Source organism: Chinchilla lanigera, unplaced genomic scaffold, assembly GCF_000276665.1.
Source record: "Chinchilla lanigera isolate Chin_1 unplaced genomic scaffold, ChiLan1.0 scaffold00002, whole genome shotgun sequence".
Lineage (NCBI taxonomy): Eukaryota > Metazoa > Chordata > Mammalia > Rodentia > Chinchillidae > Chinchilla > Chinchilla lanigera.
In genome coordinates, this window is record NW_004955403.1 from 14,381,358 (window position 1) to 14,395,200 (window position 13,843).

Sequence of the window (13,843 nt, forward strand, 5' to 3'; positions counted from 1 at the left end):
TACCACCAGCGGTTTAAGCCCCTTAGTAACAAGGCACACGAAATACGGCCCCATCATGAACATGTTAAACAAAAGAAAAAGAAAAGAACTATAGCAAAATTTAATGGTAAATGAAGCTGGATTACAGAACTGTGTAAGTTAATACATTCTCTATTCCAGGGGATACCGAAAACCTTTTGTAAGCATAATAAATCACCCTTTGGAAAAGTATTCAATACATATACTAGACAAAATTTATTATCAAGAAGTTTTATTGGTAGGTTTTTAAAAAGAATTGGTTTTAGAACATTGAAGGATGACAATTCAAGACAGGATATATACAAAGATAATTAAAATATTAAATATTATCTAAATTAAAAGACCATAATTCAAACTACTAATTATAATCACTGTGCCTTGGTACAAGCAGCTGTAGTTCTTCATGAAATTCACCCCCTTCTCACAAAGACTATGAAGCCTCCCCGCAAGTTCAATCATTTAATTTATGGTCATTAATGCTGGTTTTTGTGTGTCAGCATGCACGATTACAGAAACAAAATCCAGTCTACAGGGATTTTTAATTTTCCTTGAAATGTATCTCAAGCATCTCTTAAAATGCAAGCTAGAAACAGGCTGTATCCTTAAAGAAAACAGCTTTGTACGAGAAGCTAGCAAACACTGCCATGAGTGGTTATACAACTAACCGAAGGAAACTGGCAATACTCAGTGATCTGCTTTCAGTGGAGCAACCTCCTCCTTGGCAGTTGAGTTCTTAGTTCCTGATACACTACCAGCCGAACATGTATTCCATTGCTTTGGATACAAGACTTTCATCTTTTTTTGGCGTTTGTCTGTCAGAAATAACCTATTAGAAAACACAAACACACATAAGTTACATTATGGTTCCTTCAGCGATAGTCAATTCTATAATTAATGGCCAATTTACAAGTGAAACACTAAAATACTAAAACACATTTATGGCATTAAATTATACACTTTATAGATTAAAACATGAACTTGTAATATCCTAATGCTTTTAAGAATGGTAAAATCTCGTTTTTTTAACAAAGTAAAACATCTGTTCGTTAAATGAGAAAACTGAAAAATAATACAAAATTTGCAAGAAATGGGGAATTTAAAACATAGGTTTAAGGAAACAAGGGAAAATAAGTAATACAATGATCTCCAAATTTTAGGGAAAACAAAAACTACAGAGTCCTTACTTGCCCTACTAGAGCACAAGTATTTTATGTGCTTTGTTTTGGGCCTTTGTTTGCAGCTGACAAAGTTGAAAACTCTTGGAAAATTAGGAAGAGACAACAATATATTAAATCAGAGTCAAAATTCTTCTACCATTCTTCCAAAAATACAATGAGCTTTTCAAAACTATTGTGAAGTGAGAAGTTTTCCACCTATTAAAATAAAGGCTAGCAAATGTCTTCTTTGATAACCAAGACTACTCCAACCTAAGGTTGTCCACTTGTGATGCCATCAGTTTTAGTCATCAAGTGAATTGGGTTTAAAGTTGCATCACGCCAGCAGTTTTTACAGAAGACATTTTCTATGTATAAAAATAAGGTAAGGCAATAAACTTTTGAAACGTTTTAAGAAATGGCAAAGAAAAACAAATGTATGTATGGTGCTAGAGATCCAGACCAGACACTACACATGCCGGGCAAGGGCTCTACCACTAAGCTATAGCAACCCCCCTTCCACTCCTGGTGTTTTAAAAATTCAAGACAACTTTCTAATTAGGCAAGATTCTACCTTTATATAGAAAACTCAAGAAGGGTAAAGGTTTCATCAAAGCAATCAACACAGCAGGAAATACTGAGTGGTACGGAGATCAATCCAATAGAACAGTTAAACACACCATGCTCTTAGCCTTTCACTACATCTTTTTGAGCCAACCCTTAAAATACCTGGTAGTCACTAGTAGAAGCTTTGTATGCTGTAGCAAGAGGCCTCATAGTAGAAATCCTAAGAGTACTTCCAGGTTGCGTTGGTGTGCCTACGGTTTTGACTGGTGGTGTAAAAGCTAGAGATGAAGATGACGAAGCACCTCTGTCACTGTTTTCCATAACACTCTGGAGAAACAAAGGAACAATTCCTTTTATTATAAATCTAATACCTATTATCCAATATTACATAATACTTCCAAAAACATTTATTAAGAGAGGCAATTTTTTTTACCTTTCAAACACATTTGAGATCTAATGGTCCATCAAAAATTTTAATTCAGTTTTGTCAAACACCCTCAACACAACTATAAACCACAAGGATAAGAATCTTCTAAAAAACACTATGAAAAATTAGCAAGGACAAAACAAGAGAATTGTTAGGGAAAACTGGACAGGAAGCTAGAAACAAAGTCCAAATCTATTTAGTACCCAGTAACCTAAGACAGTCCTCTAGCTGAAGTGAGTATCTGTTATACAACAACACAATTACTCAACTGCATGGCTACGGTAAATTGTAAGAACAGCAACATATCTATTCTGCTCCTAATGTGACTTACCAGCACCAAACAAAATGCCTAGTATGTAGTACAAGTCTTACTTACAGTATGTTCGTAACAATTCTATAAGCCACAAATTTAAATTATACTCAATTTTGTTTAATAAATATGGAAATACAAGTTTTAACATTTAGAAATAGAAATGAGTAACAAAAAGCATCAGCTACTTAAAAGTTGGCCATTAGTTACCATTCATGTGAACTAGTTCATTGTGAAAATACCATCATTCAGTTAAAGTACTTAAAGAATCTGATGGCGCTTTGTATAAGACACAGATGAGTTGTCAAAAGACCCACTCTATGGGCTGCATCTATGACAATTCTGAACAAATTACTTACACTTACTTGACCTCTTTGAAAAATGAAGGGGTTGGGATGGATTATCTCTAAAGTCCTGTAAGCATTTTTGTCTTACCACAAAAAGCAAGCATATTTTAGAAAAAGAGAATAAGAAACACAGTAAACTCAAGTGACATAAACACCAAATGTTAATACTAAAGTCTCATGTTCTTCACATAGACTAAAGTGTTTTTGTTTTATCACCAATAACTTACTTTGTCTATACATGGTTTTACACCAATCATGATGCATTCTCCAAATATTCTCCCATCTTTGCTTAATGCTTTCCGGGCCTGCAGTTTAGATTGATAACGAATATGCATCCAATTTCCTGTGTTAGACATCTGCAAAAAATGAAGTTGTCTCTTAAGATAAAAAATATATAAAAACGACACTTAATGAACTCTATTACAAAACAAAGACGTGTGAGGATGAATTTACACTTTCATTTTTTATTCGATGCCCAGTAAAAAAGTATATATTAGAATTCAACAAAACTCTTATAGAAACAGAGTTTCAGTAATCTCTATTCAGTTCTTAATTCTCCAAAATAGAGTACATATGTGGCAAATATTCTCTGAAAGCAAAGTAATTCTCAAAACAACTGTTTCCTATGAAAAGGTCACATCAACACTTGGTATGAAATGTTTTAAAACTTTATTCATCAATATGATTTTGTGAAGCTAGCCTTGTAATAGTGAAAAAAGAACTGGTGGTATAACTTCTGCAAAGTCCAATCATTTTTTTAAAGCTTTATATAAGACGAAGAACTCTAAAAATTCTATAGTCAGGAGCTTCCTTTTTCCTTCACTGCCAATAAAGCAAGAACAAATTGAAAAACAGTAAAATAATATTTAGCACAATCTATCTTTTTTAAGAGACTAAACCACTTAAAAAAGGAAGGGTGGATCCTGAAATTTTCACTCTTCCTATCTTCTATTTTTAATCCACTCTATCAGACATTATGCAACTTTGAGCCTTTCAGACTCCAAAGGACATTATCTTTGAAAATTTTTTTTAAAAATTGAAGTTTATAAAAAGACAAAATTCAGAAGCAGTTTCCTTTGATTCACAGCTTTTTGTTAGCCAAAATTCTGAATGGATAAAAAAGCAAACCTTACCACATGCTTTAAGATATTTCCATACTGTGCAAATTGTAATAATATATAGGAAGCAGATGCTTGCGGAAACCTGAAAAAAGAGTTGTCCAGACAAAACAGTCACCTTCTACCATCAATGACAAATGCATAAATTACTCTCCCCCCAAGCACCTAGAACATTAGTAAGAGACCTCTAATAATCTTCTTTTCTCCTGAATAGGCTAACTTCATCAAGGAACAGTCACTCAAAAGAAAAATAGCCGAGTGTTGACTCAGCTATACTCTACCGCCAGATTCTATTTCTGAAATCTCTAAAATTCCCATTTTTATAGCCATGATTAAAACTCTTCAAATATAACTATAAAGATGCAGTTCTGTAATTTATTTTCTGTGCTTTGTAGTATGTGTATGCTTTTATATGTAGCTAGATACATTAAGATTATCAGGAGGAAATTTTAAAATACAGACACATCATTCTGCCTTGATCCCTCTAACAAAATTCTAAAGTGTAGGCTTCAAACAAAAATAAAATTTAGCACTAATATTAATGGTATAAAATAATTTAGAAGGATAGCAATCAAAACTTAATAGCCATATCTTCAAATGGAAAACTGAAAATGCTTTTTACTTTTTTCTTTATAAAGTGCTGTGCGGTTTGACTATTGCACAATGACAATGTTATTACTTTATAGTCCAAACAATAAAGCTACTTTCCATTCTAAAACCAGTATTTATCAGAGGTATGAAAATACATATATCTGGAAGTTCTTTACTAACTTGGTTAATTTGGTTCTTCAGGCCCCATAGAAAAAACCTGAGTTGTGGGGGATTAAACATGTTAAAATATCTCTAGATATGACATTTTTAACCCCAAGGAAAGACAAGTAAAACAGGGTGCCTATCGAGCACAAAAACACAGGAAAAAAAAGAAAATGGCTGTAAGTAAGCGTGGTAGACAAGAAATAAAACCTAACTCTAAGACTCTAGGACCACTCTGAATAGAAAGTAATATTCCAATACTCTTAAAAAGAATCATCCAAAATAATGAATGATATTTCATAGTAAACTATGAAAAAGGAACATATAACACATTTTAGAGGTATTTCGCTATAAATAATCAAAATAAAATGTTTGATGCCTAAAGGAGAATGCTTCAATCTCATACAGAGGGTGACTAAAACATAAAATTTACACAATAAGGAGGCACTAGGAGTGTTTGTCTTACGTGAAGAGGGGTGGCTAAAATAATTTAATTACTGGGAATCATAAAAGTGACACCATTACTATTGAACCTGAAACATAATTAGGAACTGTGAAGGTTTACATCTAGATGCCCCCGCAAAAGCTTCACGTACTCACAGGCAGGGCTTTTTGCAAAGTGACCGAATCATGTGAGCACTACAGCTGACTTGCCAGTAGGTGGTGAGGCCAGGTCAGGAGGAGCAAGTCACTGAGGGTTCATCTCCTGCCCTGGCTCCTCCCTTGACTCTGTGCCTCCTGTCCACCACGCTGTGAGCAGCTCTGTTACGCCACTCTGCCATGCCATCCTGCCTCGGTGCCAGCTAACCATGGGCTGAAACATATGCCAAAATAAAGGTCTCCTTCCTTAAGTTATGGGTGTTGGGTATTTTCTCTCAGGAGGAGAAAGGAACTAAGACTAGAATAGACGGGGCTGGGGACTTAGCTCAGCGGCAAAAGCGCCTGCCTGGCAAGCGCAAGGTCGTGAGTTCGGTTCCCGGTACCGGAGAAAAACCAAAAAAAAAAAAAAAGACTAGAATAGACATCTATGTTCAAAACCAGTCATCCATTTCATAAAAACATAAAATTTTAGACAATAAAGAAAAACAGAAACAGCCCGAATGTTATGCCAATGGCTGAGCACTGGCTCTTGTGGAGAACACGGGAATGCAATGATCCCGCTCCTAATGAAAACAGAGTCAGTAACACATAGAATCTAGCAATCAGTATCTTGAAAAGAAAAATGGTAGCTGGAGACAGCAGTAGTATGGAAGACTCTTCACCGTAGATTCTTATACTATGTGTTTTAATTTTTAAAACATAAAATCCTCTAAACATTGCTCAAAGAATTCATGTATTATCATTTTTTACCCCCAAAATAAATATAGTAAAGATCCAGTATGAGTATGGCAAATATGCACTTTGAGAAATAAACTTTACACAGTGTACTATCAATATCAGCCTGAAAAAAAATCAAAAAAGGCCTGAGTTCTGCTGAAGCTTTCCTGTTAACTAGATGTGAACAGCTATTTTATCCATTTTATCTGTCTACACCTCAGTTTCCTCCTCTGTAAAATAAACAACTATACACTATGATCTCTAAGGTGCTTTAAAGTATTTTGGGGATGTAAAAATGTACTCACTATGCATCTAGGACTGCCCTCCTCTGTTTCTAACATTCAACCTTCTGTGACTAGAATGCATAAACCAGTAGGTGATACACGGTGTGCATATGAACAAAGTTCAATTTTGCTAGCTCAAAACTTGTTAAGTCTTCCAGACACTGAGAAATGACCATTATAAAGTGGGAAAGGAGCTCTCTAAGGGAGAAATTCTGCTCAAACAGCCAGTAAATTCGCTTAAGAGGAAATAATTTGGGAAGAGACCCACAGACAAATGATTTGAGAAAACCATGGAACTCCAGTTAATAATGCGTGTTGAAGTGTCAGAGTGGCATGGACCGATGACTACAACTTACTATGAAACATACCAACGACAACCAAAAATAAATGGGTGGATGACAGATAAAGCAAATGTAGCAAACTGTTAACATCAAGGTAGTGGGTATATGGGCCTTACTGTGCAATTCTTTCCAGTCTTCTGAACTGCCTGATAATATAGTACTCATTATCAAATGTTGGCGTAGAGGTATCTGTTTTTAAAAGGTCAAAACCTTACCCAAATACAGTCACCCAAGTGTCATCGAGGTGATCTTCTGAGGTCAGAGAATCTCCTTGAGTATAGAAAGGATCCAACTGGGCAGGTGATAGTGTTGTCTTTCTTGGTTGACCAATATTTGCTGGACTAAACACACTTTGCCCTATATTAGTATATTTAGTAAGTTAATTACCAATATAAACTTTGAGTCATTTTAAAGTAAAGATTCTAGTTTATGAAATACAATTAATGAAAAGCTTTATTCATGAAAATGTTTGCCATTATATAAGTAATTCAAAACATGAAACTGTAGGCTGGGTGTGATGGCACACACCTGTAGTCCCAGCACTTAGGAAACTGTGACAGGAGGTTTGCCATGAGTTCAAGGCAAGCCTGGGAGGCTACACAATGAGTTCAGGGTCAGCCTGAACTACACAGGGAGACACTGTCTCAAAAAAACAAAACAAGAGGCTGGGGATTTAGCTCAGCGGCACAGCACCTGCCTGGCAAGCCCAAGGTCGTGAGTTCGATTCCCAGTACCGGGGGAAAAAAAAAAAACCCAAGGGAAAAAAAAAAAAACAAAGCAAAACAAAACTGTATAACAATTTTATAACCATACAATAAGATAAGGTCATTAACAATTAGACATAGTTCATGATTTTGTAAATGTTTTATTATCTATTATAAATTGCCAATTATCTCATTAATTTTATTAAGTCTACCAGAAAAATTCCTTAGGACTCTGAAGGACTGAAGGATTCCTGTTGGATTCACCTTCCCTATGTACCATTTTTTAATCACAGTGCCTCTGCCTTAAAAATATTTTAAAATTTCATCCACAGAACAAAATCCAAATACTTTACTCTCCAAACGTATTCCCACTGTGCCTCTCAAAGACACCCGCCCTGTCAGGAGAGTAGTTTCACAGCATTCAGGCCATCTCCATCGAAAACGTCTTACTCTGCTGCTCTTACCATTCAGTAACGACACCCCTTCCTGAGCGTCCCCGTGTCCAACCTGCCACGCCAAACCCTTCTATATTCGTTTTAACTCAGAGGTCCTGTCCAATCAAGACTATACATTTCTAGGAAGCAAAGACTACTTTTTCTTCATTTTTATAGCAGTAATAATTCATTCAAATATTTTTTCAGGCCTTCACTTTAGGTACTGAAGATACAGTAAGCAAGTTATATAAAAAATAAATAAAACAAAAGCATCCCAAACGGAGCCTAAACTCCAAAAGATAGACAGGTAAATACCTAGCATGTTAGGAAACAAAATCTTAGAGGTAAAACAAGCAAAAGAGACAAGCATTAAGTCTACAGAAGGGCTAAATGGAAAAAGACTTCACAGCGGTGACACGATAGGAAAGATCGAAAGGAGGTGAGGAGCCAGACGCACCGAGCCCTGCAAAACGAACACCACGTGAGAAGGCGGCACGCGCGAAAGGCACTGAGAACGGCCCGGCGGGCGCGCGGTGAGGAGCAGGAGGCACCACTCGCACAGCGAGCCAGCCGGTTGGGTTGGGGCAAATACTTGAGAGTAGAGGCAACAACACGTCCAATTATGAAGGAAGAGCTTTTAAGCAATGTCAGAAATTTGGCTTTTACCTCAAGGGAGGTGGGAAACCATTGAAAAGCTCTGAGCACAAGTGCAGCCAGCACAACGTTCTGAAGTAAGAGGGCAGCGTCACGTGCTTGTTACCACATCATTAACTACAGGCATAATTGTATTTAATTCCAACAGTCCTGTACCACGGGTCCCACTATAGCTCCATGTAAGACATCAGGAAACAGGGTACATTAAATAAGACAAGTGGAGGCATGAGTCCCTAGGCCGCAATCTAGTTAAACCAGTACTTGCACTTACTAGACCCTTGACTACCTGAAGGCAAAATTATTTTTATAACAATATAAAATGTCTTTTTCACTTTCTTTATGAGCATACAATGGACTTTGCCAGAGGCTACAAAATGTGGTCCAATATTTCAGGCTGAATTACAGAATCAAGATACTTAACAACTCACTTGTACTTTATTAAAATATACGTAACGATCTGCAAAACATAAACCTATGACACTGTTATCATGAAAAATTTTTGCCTTAGAAAAATTTATTTTTCACTTCAGAAAAGACTATTTGTTCATTTGGAAAAAAACTATACTTTTTAATGAACATATATTTTAAATTTTGTCTTAGCTTTGATGATACAAGGACTTTTTATCTTTATTAGCATGGCACATGCCACATCTTGATCATTTTTAATCCCCTTTCCATCTTTCCCTAGATCCCCTTCCCAACTCCACAGAATCTATCTCCTTGTTTCCGACTTCTCCCTTTTATTTTGCTCATTTAAATTATTCAGAGTTTGGGTTTTTCATATTAGAAAATTAATTATTTTATTAATTATTAGAAAATTAACTATTTTATTATTAGAAAATTATTTTATTATTTAAAAATTGTTTTATTTTTCATATTAGAAAATTATTATTTTATCATTAATTAATATTTTAACCAGAAAAGTTATCATCAGGTACCTAAGAGCACACCTTAACCAACAGCCCAGTAACTTCTGGTCCCTGGCCATCCCGTTCATGTCTATCATGCAGTAAACTACCCCTGATCCTCATGCTGATGGAAATCCATGATGAGCTCTTCGTTGAATGACAGCCCCAGCTGCAGTCACAGGTGGGCCCCACAACCAGACCACAATGCTAGATGGTGTCGGCCTGAGAACTATCACACAAGCCTGAGCTGACACACAGCCCTTTTCCTCTAAGAAATCTGTACAGCACTAAACCAAAGGAAAACCAAATTTCAATGGTTTCTTTTCTTTGAGGGAAGCAAACGTTTTTTCACACTCCTTAAAATCCATTAAAGGGTAAACACACAATATCAACAGAAACAATAAATCTCATTTTTTGCCAAAATACTGAGATGGATGGCTTTGAAATCGTTTGTCTCCTTACCCACGGATAAAACTGACTCCCCCTCTGGCAGGAGGGCAACAGTATCCTCCTCGCTGGTACTCATGCTGTGTGCACAGCAGGAGACCTGTAACCGACAGTGCACCTCAGGACAGGAGGGGCACCAGCCATGGCTGAAGCTGCGTTTTCTGCAGATCAGCAAGTGCTCTGGGGCCTCTTGCAGCCCTGGCTCTCCGATTTTAGTTTCTAATGCAGTGAACACAGAAAGCTATAATCCCCATAAGCACAAGTTCTTTGTTCTTCAACTTTAGAGATTGTAAAGAATCTCTAAAAATTAAGAAGTTTGAAAAAACGTATTCTAAAGAGCCATATATGTGATTCACAGTCCCTTTTTGTGGATTTTCTGCCCACTCCTTGCTCAACACATTCTAAAAATAAGATATAGCTGCTGCTTTGGCCTCTATCCTGAATTCCCAGTTGAACTGAAAAACCATTCCAACTTTGATCTTAAATCATTCCAAAGTATTTACAGTCAAATGGATTTTTAGATTATACACTTAACTTTACACTTTATATTATACACTTAACAAAAAGATTCTCTGCAAGTTCTTAAGAAATTGCCCTCCCAAAGCCTCTGTGGTAAAAGTTTTATTAAAAATCTGTACACTATCCTGATCTCAGATTTATGATGTACATTAACGTATTAAAAATTCACAAGGGTTTTTCAATAAGGAAGTCCTGATATCTTTATAACCTTACTCAACTCAAAATTTCCTGTATTACTTGACCAGTTTATCCTTATAAAACAAATATGATGGAATCTTGACATTATGTCAAGTACCTCTTACATGCCTTATAACAGTGATGGCACCTTTTTAGTGACACATGCCCAAACTCCAACCCAAAACCCACTTATGGCGAACCTTTTAGTGACACATGCCCAAATTTCAACCCAAAACCCACTTATTCATTGCGAAGTGCCAACACTGCAATTAAAACCTGAATACTGAGGTTTTAGTTTAGAAAAAAACAATTATCATTTGTCTCAAAAGAAAAACACAGAATAGAGCTTTCAATGATACAGAAGTTTTTTAATGAAAGGTAGACGTTTGCATTTGGCATGCTTTTGTACATTTAATGTGACCTTTGCTGCCGTATGTACGCTGATTTGTTACACCTCGGTGGGACGACCTGGCTCTCATGCTGACAGAGACGGCTCTGCATGCCTGCTGCGGCACATGAGCCATAGGTTCCCCACCACTCCCTTGTAACATCTGACACAAGGATTTACCGGAGCCAAACCTGCTAAAAAGTAAGTAAGGCCACTACTCAAACCCGAAACTGAGATACAGAAAGGGTTAGTATTCATGAGTATTGGATGATTCATGAGAATTGAATGAGTTCCTCGGAGCCATATGAAAAGTGAAACAAGTAATATTCAAAGGCCAGAAATACGACACTTCATTCACAAACAAGAACTTCTCAGTTATTCTTAAGATTACAAAACTCCAACAGCCAAAATAAATTTAAAAAGAAAAAAGCCTGAACAGTCCCCCCAAATTTATCACATTCCAAGTGCTACTGAGTTACAAAGAATATGAAAATATCTTTAATGTGTAGAGGGGTGGAAGTTTATCTTGCTTTCTGAAAGATAAAACTGGATTGTACTGGTTAACAGAATCTGGCATTAGTAGCTTTCAGCCAACCCCTGACGTCAACACAAAGCATCATTTAGCAAGAAGAGAGTAAATTTTGAAATTTTATTGCTTAATTGTTGGAAGAAGACCAATGTATTGAGTCTCTTCCCAAATATTACAACATAATTTACAATGTGAATCTCTTACTTCCCAACAGTGCCAAGACAAAGCCACAGTCTTGACAGAATCAAAAGTTAAAGTTACCACATAAAAACTACAATGCAACAATGTCATTCTAAGCGAAGGAAAAAAACTCATCACCTAAGTACTTCAAGGCAGGTGTGGAGGTTCACGCCTGTAATCCCAGCACTCGGGAGGCAGAAGCAGGAGGATCACTGTGAGTCCGTGGTCAGCCTGGCCTACATAGTGAGTTCAAAGTCAGCCTGAACTGCATAGTGAGACCCTGTCTCCAAAAAAAAAAAAAAAAGGCACAAAAACAAAACAAGAAGTCACTTATAACAACCATTCTTAATTTCCTATCATCTTTTGAAATTCTGTCTCGTTTTTGTTTTTATTTGCTTTAAAATAAAAAAAAATTAACAAACAAAAAGAACTTCAACACTCTTAAGTTTGCCACATAAATGTGAGTGTCTACACTGTGGTCTCAAATTTAGAACCCAGAACTAATCTAACTTATTAATATAATCTTTCCCTCAAGAAGAATGTTTCAGACTACCTCAAATCCTTTAGGCTTACTGAGGAGCCTGCAGCGGTCCCCTCTTAACTGCAGGGCATACATTCCAAAACCTCCAAAGGATACTGAAACCACAGATGGTACTGCACTACAAATTTAATATCTGCTTTTGTTTTGTTTTTGTTTTTGTTTTTCTTCCCAGTACTAGAGATTCAACCCAGGGATGCTCTATCACTGAAATCATCTTTAGTCCTTTTAACTTTTTATTTTAAAAAAGGGTCTCACTAAATTGCCCAGGCTGACCTCAAACATGCAACTCTCCTGCCTCAGCCTCCAGAGTAGCTGAGAGTATTTATAGTTTACAGCTCCTGAACATCTCCTTTCTCCTAAGCATTTAAACATGAACCATAGGAGTAACTTCTACAGTTGAAGGTGCAGCTGCCAAAAGTAACACAAATTTCTTTTGCCTTCTTCAAAATTTCACAAAATGTTCGTATTTCAATTCAAAAGAGGATTCATTTTTAAAATAGTGTGTAGCAACTTTTGCATCTCCTTTTTTTAACTTCCTGCTTATTGAGAACTTCTGAAGTTTTCTCTTAACAAGAGCACTTTATGGCTTCTCTTGTGCTTATCTACACTGCCAACATCATTGCTCTTGCCCTCCGGTGTCATTATTAATGCAGTAAGGGTTACTTGAACACAAGCCTGTGATACTTTCACAGGAGACCTGGAAACTGAGATGGCTGCTAAGTGATTGAAAAGCAGGACACAGCATCCACGTGCTGGACAGAGATGGCTCAAAGCATCACAGAGGACAACGCAAAATTTCATCATGTACGGAGAATGATGTGCAATTTAAAATGTATGAATTGTTTATTTCCAGACTGCTCCGTTTAAAATTTCTGGACCAGGCTGGGACACTGCATAACTGTCTAGATCTTACAAGACAACAAGGAAAGATGCTTAAGACTACCTACATGACTATGTGTAAGTAGCAATCAAGTAACCAGGCTAAAAACAATCCACCAGCTTGAGAAGTTTGAAAAGTCAATACTCAAATATTTTATAAAAGCAATCAAGCAAATGAAGATTTGTAACAAATATTAACACTAGAGAAAACAAACGGACATACAAGAATGGAATTCCAGGGCTGAGATGTAGCTCAGTGACAGCCACTGGCTCGCATGTGTGAAGCCCTGGCCGGGTGCGAGCCCCCTAGTGTAAGAATGGCATCCCACTATTTTACACAGCTAACATGAGTCACTCCACTTAAAACTGAGCTTACACTTACTTTTAAAACAATGATACAAAGTAATCTAAGGTAACCCTAAACTACACACATGCTATAAAAACATTTAAGTTACTTTTTTTCTCATCACCACAGATATATCAAACAAGTATATTTCTAAAATAAGGCTGATTTAAAACATACAGGCACTGTATGTTTTAAAAGTATGTTTACTAACTAATTTACCAACTATCCCTTTAGGAAATAAGCAAAAGCACATAGTTATACAAAAGAGATCCTTAAATAAATTTAGTTCTTACACAAAAACATGCTTTTAAAAACCCAAAATAGTACAAAGCACGTTAGCATAAAACCTGAAGCCAATCCAGTTTTTACATCCTGCGTTACCATTAAGAAGGTACAATTTAGTTATGCTGCATCATGTAATAACCTTCAAGCAAGAAACTACATGAAGACTCAAGTTGAGACAGCCATTACGACCTTTAAAAATAAAACAAACCAAAATTA

The 13,843-nt window shown here is 36.4% G+C and overlaps 1 protein-coding gene across 2 annotated transcripts in view; it reads right to left on the reverse strand.

Annotated features, from left to right (window-relative positions):
* Positions 1-233: 233 nt before the first annotated feature.
* Positions 234-13,843, reverse strand: part of Nup35 (nucleoporin 35kDa) — a 33,804-nt gene continuing 20,194 nt past the window's right edge. For both annotated transcript variants that reach the window (XM_005373342.2, XM_005373341.2), the window contains exons 5-9: positions 6,852-6,993; positions 3,957-4,026; positions 3,051-3,179; positions 1,902-2,066; positions 234-844 (exon numbers count right to left, since the gene is read on the reverse strand). In XM_005373342.2, the coding sequence (XP_005373399.1) occupies positions 767-844; positions 1,902-2,066; positions 3,051-3,179; positions 3,957-4,026; positions 6,852-6,993 (584 nt within the window). In that variant the 3' untranslated portion in view covers positions 234-766. The remainder of the gene's footprint in view (positions 845-1,901; positions 2,067-3,050; positions 3,180-3,956; positions 4,027-6,851; positions 6,994-13,843) is intronic.